The sequence below is a fragment of the Eleutherodactylus coqui genome, chromosome 2, assembly GCF_035609145.1.
Source record: "Eleutherodactylus coqui strain aEleCoq1 chromosome 2, aEleCoq1.hap1, whole genome shotgun sequence".
Classification (NCBI taxonomy): Eukaryota; Metazoa; Chordata; class Amphibia; order Anura; family Eleutherodactylidae; genus Eleutherodactylus; species Eleutherodactylus coqui.
In genome coordinates, this window is record NC_089838.1 from 226,270,406 (window position 1) to 226,287,974 (window position 17,569).

Sequence of the window (17,569 nt, forward strand, 5' to 3'; positions counted from 1 at the left end):
CTTGCCGTGCCTTAACACAGCAATCATCAGTGATGTGCTGCAAGTCCCTCAGAGGGACACAGTGTAATAAAAAAAAAAAATGTACAAAAAAGACAAATGTAAAAAAAGTTAAACTTTTTTTTGTGCTTTTTGTCATATTAGCATAAAAAAGGTAAAAAAAAATGCGTTTTCTGTTATCATAAAAAAATACGTTTTACATTATAGTCTATGTAGCCAAAACAATGGCACCATCAAAAACTCCCGTACACCAAGCAAAAAACAGGCCCTTATACGGCTGTGTCAACGGAAAAATAAAAGTTATGACTAGAGCTGAGCGAACGTGCTCGGCCACGCCCCTTCGCCCGAATACCGCGATTTTCGAGTACTTCCGTACTCAGGCAAAAAAATTCGGGGGGCGCCGTGGGTGAGTGGGGGGTTGCAGCGGGGAGTGGGGGGGAGAGGGAGAGAGAGGGCTCCCCCCTGTTCTCCGCTGCTACCGCCCACTCACCCACGGCGCCCCCCGGCGACCCCGAGTACTTTTCACTCGAATACTGAAGTACTCGAAAATGGCGGTACTCGATCGAGTAATTACTCGAAACGAGTACCTTCGCTCATCTCTAGTTATGACTTTTGAAAAATGGAGATGAAAATCCGCCAAAAATCGTTGCGTCCTTTAGCCCAAAATAGGCCATGTCCTTAAGGGGTTATAGTGATCTATTTATTGCTTATGCATTTTAATTTTTGCATAGAGCTGACCCTTATAAAGTCCCTGAATCCAAAGACCTTAATCCCAAGTCTCACACTTAAAAAAACAGCACACTTGGAATACTGCACGTTCACTTATGTCTGCTTTATCTTGCATTTATCTGTAATACATCTGCTTCTCTGTCTGGAAAATCCTAATTCTGATTCTTGTTGAGCAAGTTTCATTGCCGATCCTGTTCTTCACTGTATCTATACGCTGCATTTGTTTATGGAAACGGTGTAGAGGCCTGTAGGGCTGTTTGAAGGTAAAGCTCAAAACCTGTCCTTAATGTTCACTTTCAGAAGCCTACACCTGTGGAAACGGCTCAGACATCCCCTACCCAGAATGTTCCTAGTGGTCGTCTTCAGCAGTCACCAGCATATGAATCTGTTAAGCACCCTGTGGACCAGGATCAGGAATTCCTTCCCAAAGGCTGGGAAATGAGGCATGCTCCAAGCGGACGGCCCTTCTACATCAATCACATGACAAAGACTACAACATGGGTAAGCTTTCACTCTTATGAATGGTCGCATACAAAAAAGTGCGTGTGCAGTGGTCCTAACAAAGTGGGGGGATTTCATAGGTATCCATTACACTAAAGTCAATTTAATGAAGCCTTTAATCTAAGTTTTGATTAAAAGATGAAAACCTCTGACGTGCATCCAATCTATAGGAGTGGTGGTTTCCTATTTTGAATGATGTTTTAGGTAAAATTTAATTAAATTGCGTTTTTCCCGTATCATGTTTGTTGTGTTGGGCTAGCTTGGCTATATAATTCTTAACCTTGCTACTGTGTGCATTTTTTTTATTTTTTTTTTTAATTTGGGAAAATGTTTTCGTACCTAGGGAATCCCTACTTTACAATATTCGCTTTCAAAGGATTGGGAAAATGGTACGTGGCAATCTACACTTTCAGCGCATTCAGAAAATTTAGCCTCCACGTGTAAAGTTTTTTTTTTTTCTGTTTTTTTCAAAAGAAAATTGATGAAAATTCATATTTCTGGCTGCAAGTTTGACCCAAGTAGATCATGAGATGCAGAAACCTTCATAGTGTGCAGAGTTCGTACATGCCACTTATCACTAAATCGCCTGTCTCTGGGTGTTCCCTCGGAATGCATCGCCATTGTTTTTCAATGGGGCTGGCAAAGCATTTCCCACTGAAATCTATGGAGAACTCTCTGCGATCCTCTGCCATGGTTGATGGTAGAGGATCGCTACTTCCCTGAAGTGATGCAAGGCGTTTTTGCACAAATGCCTCGCATTCGCAGGTACCTTGCACATTGTGAGCCTGATATCGTGCTTACCATATGTTGCTACCAGGGGTGTATTGGTTGGTGAAGTGTATGATACAGTAGTACGTCAGTTAATGGCTAAGAACTTTCCATTTGCGGCTTGGGACAGGATTATGTTTACTGTATGAGGGCTCAGTGATTTATCATGTTGGAAAAACCTATAAATATTATTCCATTCATGCTTCTTGCACATGTTCAAGCAGTGTTTTTACCACCTTGCTGCTGATAGTTTGACCAGTAACATTCAGGCAATGTGAGGATCCTAACCCTGCAGTCGTACCGTACTGATCTGAAGAACAGATTTGACCCTCTTTTCACCAGCTGCACCAATATTTCCATATAGCATCAAATAGTCTCTTGTTGACAACTACTGGTGCTATTTACTTATTTTTTTCCTTCAAGAAAACTAAACCCCATACCCACCACTGAGTATACACACCAACTTTTATTGGGTTCTTCCGGTTTTTATTTAGTTTTATTAGGACTACCCTGTATTAGAAATCTACATGATCCAGATGCTAGCTAGATATTTTGAGTCACAGATTCAGCAAATGTCCCAAGTAGGAGTTATTTGCTGGAAAATTGCTTATTCTCTGTAATCTATAGTAGACAAATTACTCTTCCTAAATGTGGTGGAGCATATATACTCCCTGATTAATAAAAGTGGTGGTGACATGGATTCACCTTTTTAGCCACTAGAGGCTGTACAGGGACAGATGACATAACAGGCTGTGATCTGATGTCACTTGCCTCTTAACCCTCACACCCATCCCTTTAGAGAGACACAACCAGGAAGCAAAAGTTTGGGTTTTTTTGCTGTTCCTTGGGTTTTTTAAGTGGGTTTTTCATGAATTTACTATTTATGCTCTGTCATCAGTAGTTGATTGGCAGGGATATGCTGCTTGGGATCCCTGCCAATCATCTGCTCCTTCGGCCCAATGTCGTTGCAGTGCAGAGGAGCCGGAAGTGTAATGGCACCCCTGCCATCTGAAATGGAGTCTAAGGGTGGATATTTCGGCATCTAAAATTTTGATGTTTTTAGATGGTGGTTCCACCATCCTTTTCTTCCCTAGGTCATGGGTGCTGACATGTCTCACCAGCCTTTTGCTTTATTGCAAACACAAAGGCTGTGGAAAAACCTCTGCAAACAAATGGTTATTTCCAGATTCCAGGAGTCTGTAAAACACACACACAAAAGCTCAGTCTCAAGAGTTAGCTGAAAGTGCAGCGACTCTTTAAATGTCAGAAAGACCTGTCAAAAGTATTAATTGGTGGAGGTCCCACTGGTGAGTTCCCTAATTGCTAGAACGAATGGGCTGTAGTGCTCACAAGTGCTGTTCCACCTCCATTTCCCCCCTCAGCAGTCTTCATTATTTTTTGGCTCCTTCTTTCAGCTGAAAATGGTCAAAATACAGGTCTGTAGAAAGCGCTGTACGCCGCTATGTAGCCACCTTCAGCTGCCAAAAAGTCGTGAAGACAGCGGAGGGGCGCAGCACTGCAGCACCCTCATTCCAGCAATCAGTATGGGGTCTTGGAAGCGGGACCACCACTTATCAATGAAAGCATATTTAGTCTTGAGTTAAATATATTGATGCTTTGGGATGGATGTAGAGGTTTGTTGATCTTAAACTATAGACTAAAGAGTTTCCACATGTGCTTACATGGTTTTTAAACAGGCATGTTTTTATTATTTCTGTAGGAAGACCCGAGATTAAAAATTCCAGTACACCTACGGCCAAGGCCTCCTTTAGATCTGTTAGACCTAGGACCACTACTGGTAAGTACAAAAATAATTTATCAGAAGTGAATTAGTCTGACACACTTGCCTAAATGGCTCCATCAGACTAATAATGCACATTAATTGGCGCCGTCAAAAGATGTATGGGTGGACATCAAGGGGTTAATGCTATCAGGTGTTATCTCTTGTTAATTAACTTGGCATACTTTATTTTGGTCAACTAAAAAAAAAATCACTTCTATTTTTGAAAGCATTTCCACACAAGCTGAAAATTTTTACAGTACTGTACCTGTCAAATTTCATAGGAAGTGAATGGAGCATGCTCAAGAGCTGCGCCTGCTCCATGCTCAGTAAGCGTCGGCTGTATTATATACAGCTGACACCTGTCTGCAATGGCTGGAATTGGAGAGGACTCGGATTAATCTAAGGGGTTAAACAGGATCTAAGATTGGGCAAAGGCAGAGGAGCCCATCACGAGACAGAGCTTAATACAATAATGTTGACAGGCATAATACACTGCGATTAGCAGTATTGCTATGTACTATACTGGCAACTACATGGGAAAAGTTTAAACTTTAATAAGGGAGTATAGACTTTTTGTTTTTAGCTTTTTTATTTTTTTATGTTTTTGACATAAGAAGTGGAGTGATGGCTAAGTAAGTTCTTGTATAATATGCTGGTGCTGTATAAGCAGCAGATAAATGGCAGTTAGACCTCAACCTCCACTATTCTTGAGCCTAGGAAAGAAGCTCCAACATCCTCAATTTTCTCTAGGGAGTCCAACATCCAACCTCTGATTGTGCCTTTTCTGAGAGAAGCTAGTTGCTAAGAGTCTCGCTTGTGGAAGCCTTGCTGATTTTTGTTGTCTTCAGTGTTTGAGTTACTACTGCAGGGAAATAAAACTACAAAGAAAAACGGAGAATAAAAATGTACCCATTACTGTTTTTTTATGGATTTATACAATCCTTGTTAAATGCCCTATCTTTCCAAATTTATATCCTGCAGTGGTCCAGATGGACTTGCAAAATCATTATTCTTGTCCCATACTGACCTTTTTATATGGTTCTTCCATGCAGCCTGGTTGGGAAGAGAGAACACACACTGATGGACGAGTCTTTTATATTGACCACAGTAAGAAAGTCTGTTTCAAAATAATAGTAGTAAGATTTAAATCCGAAAGAAAATTAAAGCAAATCTTTATTTCTTCCAGACACAAAGAGAACTCAATGGGAGGATCCACGATTACAGACAGCCGCAATAACTGGGCCAGTAAGTTAACAGTATTCTAATACTTCAAAATACTTTTGTTGAACAATTATTTTCCATATCATTGGGGGACACAAGTGATATAGCCACTTCCACTAGGAGGCGGACACTAGGCAGAAAAAGCATTAGCTCCTCCTACTAGCTATTCCCCACCTGCAGGCACCTAGCTAACTAGCTTTAGCTTAGTGTCTGTATGGGGCAGACCTCTTTATCGCCACTTTTCCAGAAATACTTGGAATCGGAATACAGGAAGGCAGGACTCTCCCTGTTATCTTACTGAGGAAGGTGAACATAACCGTTAACCGTTCTGTTGCTTGCCTTAATCTCTGCTTGTATGTGCCTCCTTTTCTTCTTTCACCTGAGTGTGACCCGCCAGCCATAGTGTTCCCCTTTACCAGAGCACTCCCTTCCTTCCTAAAGGCAGGCAACTACAGGGACATAAATCGCTGAAACTGCAGAGACTGCTACTTTCTTGACGTGAGAGTATTTCCACAGCCGATAATGAGGTAAGTATTTTCCTTCCGCTGCCAACTAAAACCCCCATCTTTCCCAGTTATCTAGCACTGCAGATCTCTACCTCGTCCCTTTTCTCCCTCTCTCCTATCTGAAGAGGTGCATTCTTACCTGGAGGCTGCACTCCAGGTCACTGGCGACATTCTCAGAACATGTTCTGCTTTTCCAGTGGCTGACCTGCAATATGGGTCTGCCACTGCCTTTTTTTTTTCCCATTTTTGTTTTGTTTGCAGCAGGGGTATAGGAGGTTGACGGCAGCCCAGTACCTCCAGCATACAATGGTACCAGAGTACTGCAATAGTTTATCCATGGCTGCATGGGGACTGACTGTCCTGAATCCACGACCCGTGTGCTACCTGCGCTGCTGGTGTTTTTCGCCTACTGCTCCCCCTCCTTCGCCTCCTTCCCCACTGTAGAAAGCAGTCCCCTTTTGGTGGCTGCCTGCTCGTGATCATCCAAAATCAACCCCCTGGCTTCAGTCATGCCTGACTCCATGGTGTACTGCAGAAGTGAGTCTCCTTCCTTTCTCTCATTAACTCGCGTTCACTTACCGCGTTTTCCTCAACAAGGCCCGCCTTCATTTCCTCTTCATGTTCTTAACTCTACACTTCTCCACACGGGCTTGCTGGGCCTTAACTGAACTCCAAGCCATCCAACAATGATCTGGTGGTCCACTGCTCCCCAGTCTCCAAACTGGGTAAGCTCTGCCTGGCGACTAGCTCCCCTTATGTGTTGCACTTTTTGTGGTACTCTTTGCAGTAGGACTGAAAGTGTTCTATTATTTACTGTTCCCTTTTTTAAAGATATAAATATATATTAAATTATATAAGTTTTTTTTCCTTTTTATAGAACTATGAAAAACTTTTTTTTTTTCATTACCTACTTGGCTGCTCCTACTGCTTGCAGAGAAACTAGTTAGCTTGGTGCCTGTAGAAGGGTATACAACCAGTAGCAGGAGCTAACACCTTCACTGCTTGGTGTCAGTAGCAATGCCTACTGTCTTCAGCTGTGTCCCCTAGTCAACGAGATGAGAGATTTTACTGGAAGTGTAAACATTTGTTGGGTACGGCTCACTGTACATTTGGTTGTTGACCATAACTGCTAAGCCTAAGAGCAAATAAAACATGGAAGCTCATCATTATTGCAAAAACCTTTCTCTACTGCATCTGTCAGTGCACCATATTTACAAGACAGCAGCTTGTTTAAGGTGTGAAAAGTATGTTAATATGGAGCCGGTGTAATAATATATTTCACCTCACACCATCTGGGAAATTACCTTAAGCACTTCTATCCATAGCCACTGGCTGCAGCGAGGGGGTGGAGATTATGTTTCATTCTTGGCTCTCTAAACCTTTTTTCACTGAGTCAGAATGAACAGTCCTTGCAGTTAAGAAGTGTTAGGTGAGCCCCTATTAGCATGAAGAAGCTGACATGACCATGCAGTGTCCCTATTAGAAGCAAAACATCGGAGTTTGACTAAAGTACATCCATATGCATATCAATTTGTGATTTTATGTTGGCAAATCTCTCAAACTGCCAAATAATTGTGTTTTTTGTCGACCAGGCGCAGAATAAAAGCCAGATTGACTTTTTTTATATTTTCTGCCTGCACTGATAATGCACAAAGCTGTGATGTGATGGAAAAGACAGGCAAGAAAATAGTGCAACTTTGTGCTAGCTTTAAAACTTCTGGATTAGTTCCAGCACAAATAACACTTTTACTAATGGTGCATCATGCTGTGTTCACACATTGGTTGCTTCATGGTATTAGTGATACAGCCGCTTTGTGCAAACACAGCCTTAGGTTCTGTACGACGGTCATCCCGATTTCTAAAGAGGCACATAAGTGGCGGTGTTGAAAAAGTAATAAAATTCCAGCCGTACAAATGAAATTCCCATGTGCAAATTTGCTGTAGAAGTCCCTGCTTGTATACATGGCCCCCAAAGCTTGTGAAAATAGCGTTGGCAAGTGAATGAAGTCTGATTCATACTTGCATTTTTTTTTCTCTCTTAAATAAATTTAATAATGACAAAAAGACACTTTCTTCATAAATCCCTTTTTTTTTTTTACTGTCTTAAGGATCTGCCATGACTTTTTTTTTTTTTCATTGAAATAATGAGGTTAATAAGTGATGCTCTGAAAAAACTGAAGGACAGTGACATTAATTTGCATTAGTATTTTAAATCTTTCTAGATCAGTTGCAGAATAAACGGACTGCATGAATCCCAAAAATCAGTCTGCGTTGTAAACCTAAAATTAATTTGCATGCATTTACGGTGTTTTCATCAAACACTCGCTATGTGGCAAACGTATATGCTCTTATAATTATGGTCTGCCCCCTAGTGTACAAAGAAAACTAGTTTTTATGAGCTAGACTATGAGGAAAGCAACAAAGTTTCCTAGAATTAAAAACCTTTTTAATTGACTTAATTTTTAAGTAATCTTCGGGTTTATTAGATTGGAGTTCCATGTTAATCTTCTTTCCTTTTTTAGGCTGTACCTTATTCTCGAGATTACAAAAGAAAATATGAATACTTTCGTAAAAAGCTGAAGAAACAAGCAAGTGTAAGCTGAAGTGCATTCTTCATACATATATATGTACATATTTGTTATATAGTAGTTTGAAGTGTTTCTGTGTGTATAGACTTATAAAAACGACAGATTTCCATAAACTGCATTGGAGTTGGTGGCACCTGCCATTGTTGGACTGCAGTCACTTGTATGGAACTCTGTATTTGCTTCCTATATAGAATTTGCTGGATGCTTGTTTTAGGCTGCGGCTGCTAATCCCAGGATTAGCCACCCATGTGGATGAGATTTCTCAGAAATCTCGTCCACACGGGACGGCGAATCCGCCGCGGCAAAGCTGGCAGAAGCCGGCGCTGCGGCGCGGATTCGCCGGCCGCAGCATGTTCCCTTTTTTTCTTCTGCTGCTGCTGCGCACTCTATGGGAGCACCGGCCGCAGCGGAAGAGTGAGCGGCCAGGCCGCTTCAAAACCCACAGCTAAGTGCCACGGGTTTTGAAGCAGCGCGTCTCCCTGCGGAAATCTCGCGGTTTTTCGCTGCGGCCAAACCGCGAGATTTCCGCCGGGAATTCGCCCTGTGTGAACCCAGCCTAACAGTTGTTTGAAAATCTAATCAGACACAAGTTGGATATCTTGACCTAATTTTGAGTATGCGAACTCTTCTTTAAAATGTTTTCTAATTTCCATATAGTTTAGTATATTGAAAAATAGAAGGTTTCATTATACAATAATGTGTTTCAAGATCTTTGCTTGCTTTGATTTGATAGCAATTTTCATTGTTTACTACCAGTGGATACAAATATGTCCTGGTCATGTGATAGACACGAACGTGTTCTGCTCATTAGAGCTACAGTAACATTTTGAATGTTTTTGTAAGAAACAGATTTACATGATTTGTATCTACTGGACTGCAAGCAGAGATCTGCAAAACTGCAAGGAATTCATACAAAAATATATTGGAATGTCCATTCGCATCTAAAAAGTAAGACTGGCTGTTAATTTTTTTTTTTACATTTTTTTTTTCCTTCTCTCGCTGTAGCTTGATATTCCTAACAGGTTTGAAATGAAGTTGCGTCGCACAGCTGTTTTTGAGGATTCTTACAGAAGGATAGTCGCTGTAAAAAGGCTAGAATTTCTTAAAGCACGTCTCTGGATTGAGTTTGACAGTGAGAAAGGCTTGGATTATGGCGGCGTTGCAAGAGAGTGGTTCTTTCTGATATCTAAAGAAATGTTCAATCCATATTACGGTCTCTTTGAGTATTCTGCAACGTAAGTAGCATTTAAGTTGCATCAGAACATATTTTTGAATATTTAAGAAAACTCTGCCACCCTTCACATGAGACACTTTCCCTAATGGCACATATATCGAATGGCCACTTTAGAGACCCCTTCACCAACCCCCCTTCCATATCAATCCTCTCTATTGGTGAGTTGGACTTCTTTAGGCCTTCACAACTGCAGCCACTCACCAAGGCAGATTCCATTTAGTATTGAAGCCTTTTTGCGGGGATATTAGCCTGCAGGATAGTCTTGCAGTTGCCACAAATTAGTTCAAAGCATGTCAGTACCTCCATCTAACAGGATGGTTACATTGACACATGCTGGTTGCACCAAATCCTGACCCATCAACATGGTGCAGCAGAAGTCTGGAATCGTCTGAGCAGGTGATGGTTTTCCTCTGATCGATGATCAGTGGGGAGACTTCTCTCTGTTTTCCTTAGACAGCCCAACCATGCTAAAGAATAGCAAGTTGTGCTACAACTGTCTGAACACATCAGCATTGTATGCATTTGACTGCAAGTTGCTTGACTGCACAGCCCGCTTGCCAGAACGATTCTTGATATACTTCTAACCCCTTCTGTCAATTGTTAATCTCCAGAGGATCCTGAGTCATGTGTTTCACTTTCATTAAAGTAAGCTCCAATCGCAGCAGGGCAGCTGTCTCTAATAAAGTGCCCATTCAGGGTATAACTAGTGTCAGTGTAGCTGGTTTCTGTCCAAGAGTTGTTTTTCCATCTTTCTCCCTGTATGTAGAGAAACTGCTGCTTTACCTTAACCCTTGACTGACTTTCATCAGCCTATGGACACTGATCATTGCCCTCAAGTTCTACGGTTTCATTTTTATGTGATGAACCAGGTATCTTAATAACACCTTTCCTGTAGAGTCCGGAGATCATCATTTCCCAGTTTTCCTGCACTGCTTGTGAATTACACTGGAATACTTAGAATTACGAATATATTGGTGGTCTGTAGCTTTTGTGGGATGGACTGAACCGTATAGAATTCCTTCACCATCTTTATATAATGCAAACCTGTTCTGCAGCATGTACTAAGGGGGATCTAGAGCGTGTTATGTGTACCTGTTGTATCCTGATGTAGGCTTCTGCTTTACTTCACAGTGACAATTACACCTTGCAGATTAATCCAAATTCTGGACTGTGCAATGAAGAGCACATCTCCTATTTTAAGTTTATTGGCCGTGTGGCTGGGATGGCAGTTTATCATGGAAAGCTGTTGGATGGTAAGTTTAGGGGAACAAAAAAAGTTTCCCACTATCTCACTGTTTGGAAAAAAGGAAAATTTCAATCTTTCCTTAGCTATGTAACAATAAACAAATCTAAAAAAATGGATACAGGAGGTGTTTGTTATGTGCATTTTTAAGAGGGGCATTCTACTATATAATCATTCTATGCTGGTAGGAAGCAATGCATACAATTTGGCATTTGTTTCAAGTATGCCTCGACTATCCATATAAAAATGCAGTTAAGTGTCAGTAATCGGGCAACATCAGAGCCACACAGATGCCAGATTTTTGGATTTTCAGGATCTAAAGCTGTCAGCCGTACACTGTTCTCTTCTGTTACTCCATTAGAAACCTGATCAGGTCTCGGCTGTCCAGGATTTCTCGAGCTTTGTACTGCTAAGCAAGTGTCTTTTTCTTAATATTTTATGCCACTTTTTTTATTATACATTTGATTATAGTTAAGAAATCTGTATGGATAGATATTAATCTATAATCTACGTTGAGCCTCTAGACTAGAATTCAGGATTTCACGACACCATTTATACTCTTAAGGCCACTCTTGTACACACTGTTAACGCTGTGTTCCACAGCATTCTTTAGGAGTGCTCTTTTCTCCTTACGGAGAGCACCTAGAAGGTGAGTGAGTGGGGAGAGTTAGAAGGCCATTCGTGCTTCTCTGGGTAATATGCAAATAAGAGACATGGAACAATACCTCTGCAGCGCCATTTATTGGAACGCAGCATTTTAACAAGAGATCACCGACGCTGCAGGACCTAAATATATGTTCTATAGCATTAAGGAGTTAAAAAGTGCTGGAACACACTAAAGTACAGCAGACAGCGTTCAAAATCGTGCCGTTTAAACGCTTGTCTGAGAGGCCCCATTGAAATCGATGGAAGCGTTTAGCACCCTAAACGCTGTAAAATAAACGGAGTGGCCTAAGATGCACAGGACAATCCAATGTTTGATGTTAACCAGAAGCAGCTGTCACATAAACTGAAAGTAATCAGAACACCTGCAATAAAAAATTAAATTTTTTTAAAATCTGATTTATAGCCCCCTTTTATAATGCCTATACACGGCAAGTAGATGTCTTTTTCTCCTGACATAACAAAAATTGAGTTTGTGGACGAAAGACTTTTTTAAAATTTATTTATTTTCTTACCAAGGAAATTGAAATGGAATTAACCCAACTCTTCTTTATCGATTTAAAACAGTATTAACACGTTTCAGGAATGCAGCCCCTTCCTCAGGAATGGCTTGGTAAAAAGCCAAGTGCAATAATTGGATATTTTTTTTCTCCTTTTTCCTCAATTTTTTTTCTCTATTCTTCTATCTTAAAGTACAAATCATCAGTGTAAGTGAATCGAGCGATTTTTTTCTTCTTTAAACATATTAGCAATGTTTAGTAAACAGACTAATGGTATGTATAGAGCATGAGTGGAAGAAAGGACGAGCATTGTCGCTCTCAAACAATCTAAGTTCTTGCTACTCAAATATAGTCGATGGCAGAATAAATAGGCTTGATAATCCAAAAAAAGAACATTCTAAAATGAGGGTAAAAAATGTGCATCTATAATTAGCAATATGTAGCTAAAAACTTTCAGAATTTTACCTGCAACCACCATTGGTCAAGTATAATAGTTTATGAACGGGGGTAAAAGGTTGAACAACAAATCTATAGCCATATGTAGCGGAAAGTATTCCTGTAAGTTAAAAGAAATGAGTAAACTTTCATTATGCATATTGCTACATAAATTGAAAGCAAATCTAAAACGACATGATGGGTAAAACAAATGGTATGGACAAAGTAGAAATTAAAATAGAAAGGTATATATAAAATTGACATATTTTATATTATTGACTTGTTGCGTAATCGCTCATGATCTAGATGTACTAGTAGTCTGTTTACCAAACTATCATGTCTTAACTAATGTATGAGGCACTTTACCCAGCCATTTCTGAGGAAGGGACTATGTCCCCAAAACGTGTTAATATTGTTTAATTCAATAAAGAAGAATTAAGTTTATTTCATTGTTTCAACTGTTTTGTTGGTCAAGAGTTGTGTCTTTTAGTTCACTAATCTTATGCAAGTTTACATTACGCCCCGTTACATACACTGGTGAAATGTGGATGGGCATAAGCGAATTTCCTTAGCTCATACTCCTAGAAGTCCCTCCACCCGCTTTTCTTCTTTGATTTCTACTGATGTCGTCTGAGGTTTGTAGCTTAATGCAAAAGAAATAAAACTGTTTATTGCACAGTATGTCATATGCCAGCGCACGGTCGTATGTAATATATGATATTCATTATCAGTGATGATCATTATTGCTCTTTCAGGTTTTTTCATACGACCATTTTATAAAATGATGTTACAGAAGGCTATAACTCTGAATGACATGGAGTCTGTGGTATGTTACTCTAACCATTGTAATGTATGTTCCCCAAAGCGCATACAGCTACTGCATGACCCTTCACACTGCACCCATCACTAAGGTTTATTACATGAATGAATCCTTGACTGTAGACAGAAGTCCTCTAATAGACATTCATATGGCTCAGAGCTGCTTTTCTGTGCTATTGAGTTTTGATTATCCTGTACCTAAAGTGAAGAGTTCCTGCAGCCCACAGCTACAGATAGATTGAGTTTGCTGATATGCACTTGTGACTCACCCAGTGGAAACTTTATGTATCCATATGCCAGTAATTGATGAACTGTGGTTAGGGAAACACATGCATTAAGATCCCTCAAGTGGTGGCCACAAGTGGTTTAGCATATTTGTACAACACTGAACAGTGAAGGCTGGGGATTGTTCAGCCCGCAGGTAACTATTCATTCATGCAATAACCATTAAAGGGAATCTGTCAGCTTGAACATGTTAAAGCGGAGCATCAGGTTAGAGCAGGAGGAGCTGAGCAAATATATATATATATATATATATATATATATATATATATATATATATATATATATATATATATATATATATATATATATATATATATATATATATATATTTTTTTTTTTTAAATATATAGATTTTTTTTTTTTTTGAAAGGGTTCACTATAACTTGTGTTTTTTATTTAAATCTCTACTTATTCTGGGCTGAATAGTCCATTGGGCGGTCCTATGAGTTATTGACTGCTATCTGTGTATGACTGTACATACAGGAAGCTGCTGTAGAAACAAAACCGAAAAGCAATTTGCATTTATGCACTCTTTTTATCTCCTCTTCACCCCACAAAAAAACTAATGAAATGGTTATAAAACACACTTGTACCCCAGAGTGTTGCCATTAAGGCCTCATGTCCACGGGGAAAATCAGATCCGCTGCAGATTCTCCATGGAGAATCTGCAGCGGGTCCCTCCTGCCCCGCGGACATGAGCGCTGAAAATAGGAATTTAAAAGCATTTACCCATCCGGAGCGGGCGGGGAAAGGCTTCTCTTCCTCACGGCCGGATCTTCTTTTCCGGCCGGCGGATGAATTCGTCACGCCGGCGGCACGTTGCCGGCACGTCACCGACGTGCCGCGCGCATGCGCCGGGCACATCCGCCGAGCTGAAGCAAGAAAGATCCGGCCGTGAGGAAGAGAAGGCTTTCCCGGTCCGCTCCGGTTGAGTAATTCTTTCAAATTCCTATTTTAGGTCTCCCGCGGATCCGGACGGCTTCCATAGGCTTCAATAGAAGCCCGCGGGAGCCGTCCCCGCGGGAGACCCGCATGAAAATGGAGCATGGTCCGGATTTTTTCATGCTCCATTTTTTTTTTTAAATCCCTTTTATTGACCATCCGCGGGTATTTATCTACCCCGCGGGTGGTCAATGCATCCCTATGGGGTGCGGATCTGCGGGCAGAAGAAGTTAAAATCCGCTGCGGATTTTAATTCTTATTTTGCCCGTGGACATGAGCCCTAAAACATATACAACTCTGTCCAAAAAAAGCAAGCCATTGTTGCAGCAATAACTTTATTTAGGTGATACTCAATGGGTATCGTAGCCTTACAAACGCCTAATTTGATGAATTGGAGAAGAAGACAATGAGAAACGCTCAAGTGATCTTTCCAAGCTCTTCTGACATTTTGTTAATGCATAGTTTTATATAGCAAAAACCTCTAGCATTTGTCAGGAGGGGATTACAAGTTGCTTCACCACCTCAACAACTAATTAAAATAAAGCATTTTATAGCAAATCATAGAAAGTATACACGTGCGTGCGCAGGTATGTATCTTATAGCTTGTATCAACAGAAAATTCTGTCCCTTATTGTTCTAAAGCAGTCCTTGAAGAGACCCCTCCAGTTCCTAAACCTTCTTGTAAAGGAATATAAATCTTGAAAATATTTTGACATTCTCTTTATATACTGGAAGGACATACAGTTTTTAAGAATAAATTATTTTAAGCCCATCTTTCTAGTACTGAACCTTTGCTTTGTGAAGTGAGAAAAATGGCTGTAGGAATGATGTGCTTTTACTACTATTTATACTTAAATGACCCTTGCACTATCACATGGCTGTCTCAGTTATGGCTCTTGCAGTGCAGTAAGCAATGAAGATCGCTTGGTCCTTAAGACAAAAAATAAGCTGGTCACTAAGGAGTAGTCTCTGTATGGTATGGCATAGTTGACAGTCAAAAGAACACTCTTTTGGCATCCATCAGATGACTTGGGACTTATGTATACTTTGGTCAATCTACTCAGCAAAAATACTGATGTATATGTCAGAGCGTACACTACAAACACTCTGAATGTAGCTTAATTATGAAAACTGCTGTTGCACCAATAAATGCTGTACAATACTTGCAAATTACTTGCAAGAACTTGTAACGCATCCTGTGCTCCCTTTTATCATCCTTTTTGTAGAAGAAAATCTGTTGGCATTTTTATTTAACCTTTTAAAAACTGTTTTCTGTTCTGGAGTATACAGAATACATCTGGCAACTACACATTTATAGAAATGGAGGTCCATTGGTTCATACTCCCGTTAAGGGTGCTAGTATATGTACGGAATGTCATGAACGTGATAGATGCTTTGTAGCCATGTATCTCCATTATACAACTCCTAAAATGTCATGCTTTGTTTCATAGGACAGTGAATATTACAACTCTCTCAAGTGGATACTTGAGAATGATCCAGCGGAACTAGACTTGCGATTCACTGTGGATGAGGAACTCTTTGGACAGGTAGAAATGGCTTTTGTAGAGTAGCACAGATATGGCTGTATATGTCAAATCAGTCAGCTAATTATGTTTTTTGCGTTTGTGTTTTTTGCCCACCAGACACATCAACATGACCTTAAGCCTGGTGGATCAGACATAGTAGTCACCAACAAGAACAAGAGAGAGTACATACAGTAAGATCACATCATACTGATTAATGGATATTTTAGATTTTAAGCAAAACCTACTTTTTACATGCTGGATTTTAGACATGATGGGCTTTTGCTATGGATGTTGTTTTTACAGCCTTGGGTATCATTCTCATAATTTTGTAAGGAATTCTGTTAGTTTTATAAATTTGCTCTAACCCCTTAACAACTGTCCATACGCCCTTTAAGGCATCGCATCAGAAGCCTGGCACGGGTCTCCCATGCTAGGGGGGAGCAAGGACCCAGCTGTCTAATGACAGCCCAGCACTTGCTCTTACAGTGGGGACCAGAGAAACTGACAATACCTGCTATTTAATTTATGTGCCGTGGTCCATGCGACAGCAGCCTATAAAGGACGGACATAGATGGGGCTCCCATTGTCACCCATCGGACCCCTGCAATGTGACCGCAGGGTCTCGATACATTGCTATGGCTTGAAGGCCTCCAGGTCTGCCAGGTACAGTGGCCTGCAGCTTCATAGACTTTATAATACACTTCAAATACAGTACTACATTTCAGCATTGCACCCCTCTAGTGGACAAGTGTAAAAAGAAAAAAAAAAAAGGTGGCGGGGGAATAGTTTAAAATAAAGTCAAAACCTACGTTCGTAATGACGCAAGTAAAGATGGTATAATATATTTTAGCAACGTGGTGCAAGTTGTAAAAGGCTAATTGTGCCCATCTTGCCTTTAAAAAATATATATTATGGTACCATTTGTTGGTCCATATGACTTTCATTGCTTTCCAAAGTACAACTTGTCTCACAAATTAAGCACTCGCACCGCACCATTGACAAAGTAGTCCCACCCATGGGCTATAAAAAAGCTTTCGGACGCTACTACCCTGTTTACCTGAAAATAAGACATGCCCTGAAAATAACAGTGGATGTGTGCGGGCTCGCACACAGTTACAATAACACATATACACCCATTGTCAAAAAATAAATAAAATCCCTCCCCTAGAAGAAGTTGTTGGTTTCATATGAAACTTTGTATGTTCCCCAAAAATTAGATCAATGAAGACTAGCAACTAACATTATTGGTTCTGTTTTCATTCCTGTGCTGCTTTGATGTCATCTGACTTTACATGATTGCTGCTGCCAGTCAATGGCTTTCTGTGCTGATACCACAGTTGGTAAATTAAGGTCAAGGGATCCTCCAGACCGGAATATATACAGAATCAATAAACACATTGCTTCCTGTGTGGTCCATATCATGGGAGTATTCATCCACTTGAAGTCTGAACTCCTACTATAATTGGGACCTCCTTCTGTTACTCTGAGTTGGCCAACAGCTGATCGCAGGGGTTCCAGATCAAACTACCTTCTTCAGACTGGATTTTCTGCATACGGTCATCTACAGCAAGGAGTAATGTGTTTTTGCTTATTTTTCTTTTCTTTAGCCTGGTCATACAGTGGAGGTTTGTGAACAGGATCCAGAAACAGATGGCTTCTTTTAAAGAGGTATTAAATATCTATTTGTAAATTTATTTATTTTTGTGTATTTACTAATGGGCTTCAGCAGTTGGTGCTACATACATTGACTTTAGGTCCTTGATCACGCTAAAGATTAAATATGATGTAGAATCCTGGTACTTCATTATACACTGGATCAGTGTGGCTGT

The 17,569-nt window shown here is 40.4% G+C and overlaps 1 protein-coding gene across 3 annotated transcripts in view; it reads left to right on the plus strand.

Moving 5' to 3' along the window:
- Window positions 1-17,569, plus strand: part of NEDD4 (NEDD4 E3 ubiquitin protein ligase) — a 116,559-nt gene that overhangs the window by 85,308 nt on the left and 13,682 nt on the right. For all 3 annotated transcript variants that reach the window (XM_066592559.1, XM_066592558.1, XM_066592560.1), the window contains 11 exons: window positions 1,027-1,227; window positions 3,716-3,793; window positions 4,831-4,885; window positions 4,965-5,023; window positions 8,028-8,099; window positions 9,099-9,328; window positions 10,459-10,580; window positions 12,924-12,994; window positions 15,666-15,761; window positions 15,858-15,931; window positions 17,348-17,408. In XM_066592559.1, the coding sequence (XP_066448656.1) occupies window positions 1,027-1,227; window positions 3,716-3,793; window positions 4,831-4,885; window positions 4,965-5,023; window positions 8,028-8,099; window positions 9,099-9,328; window positions 10,459-10,580; window positions 12,924-12,994; window positions 15,666-15,761; window positions 15,858-15,931; window positions 17,348-17,408 (1,119 nt within the window). The remainder of the gene's footprint in view (window positions 1-1,026; window positions 1,228-3,715; window positions 3,794-4,830; window positions 4,886-4,964; window positions 5,024-8,027; window positions 8,100-9,098; window positions 9,329-10,458; window positions 10,581-12,923; window positions 12,995-15,665; window positions 15,762-15,857; window positions 15,932-17,347; window positions 17,409-17,569) is intronic.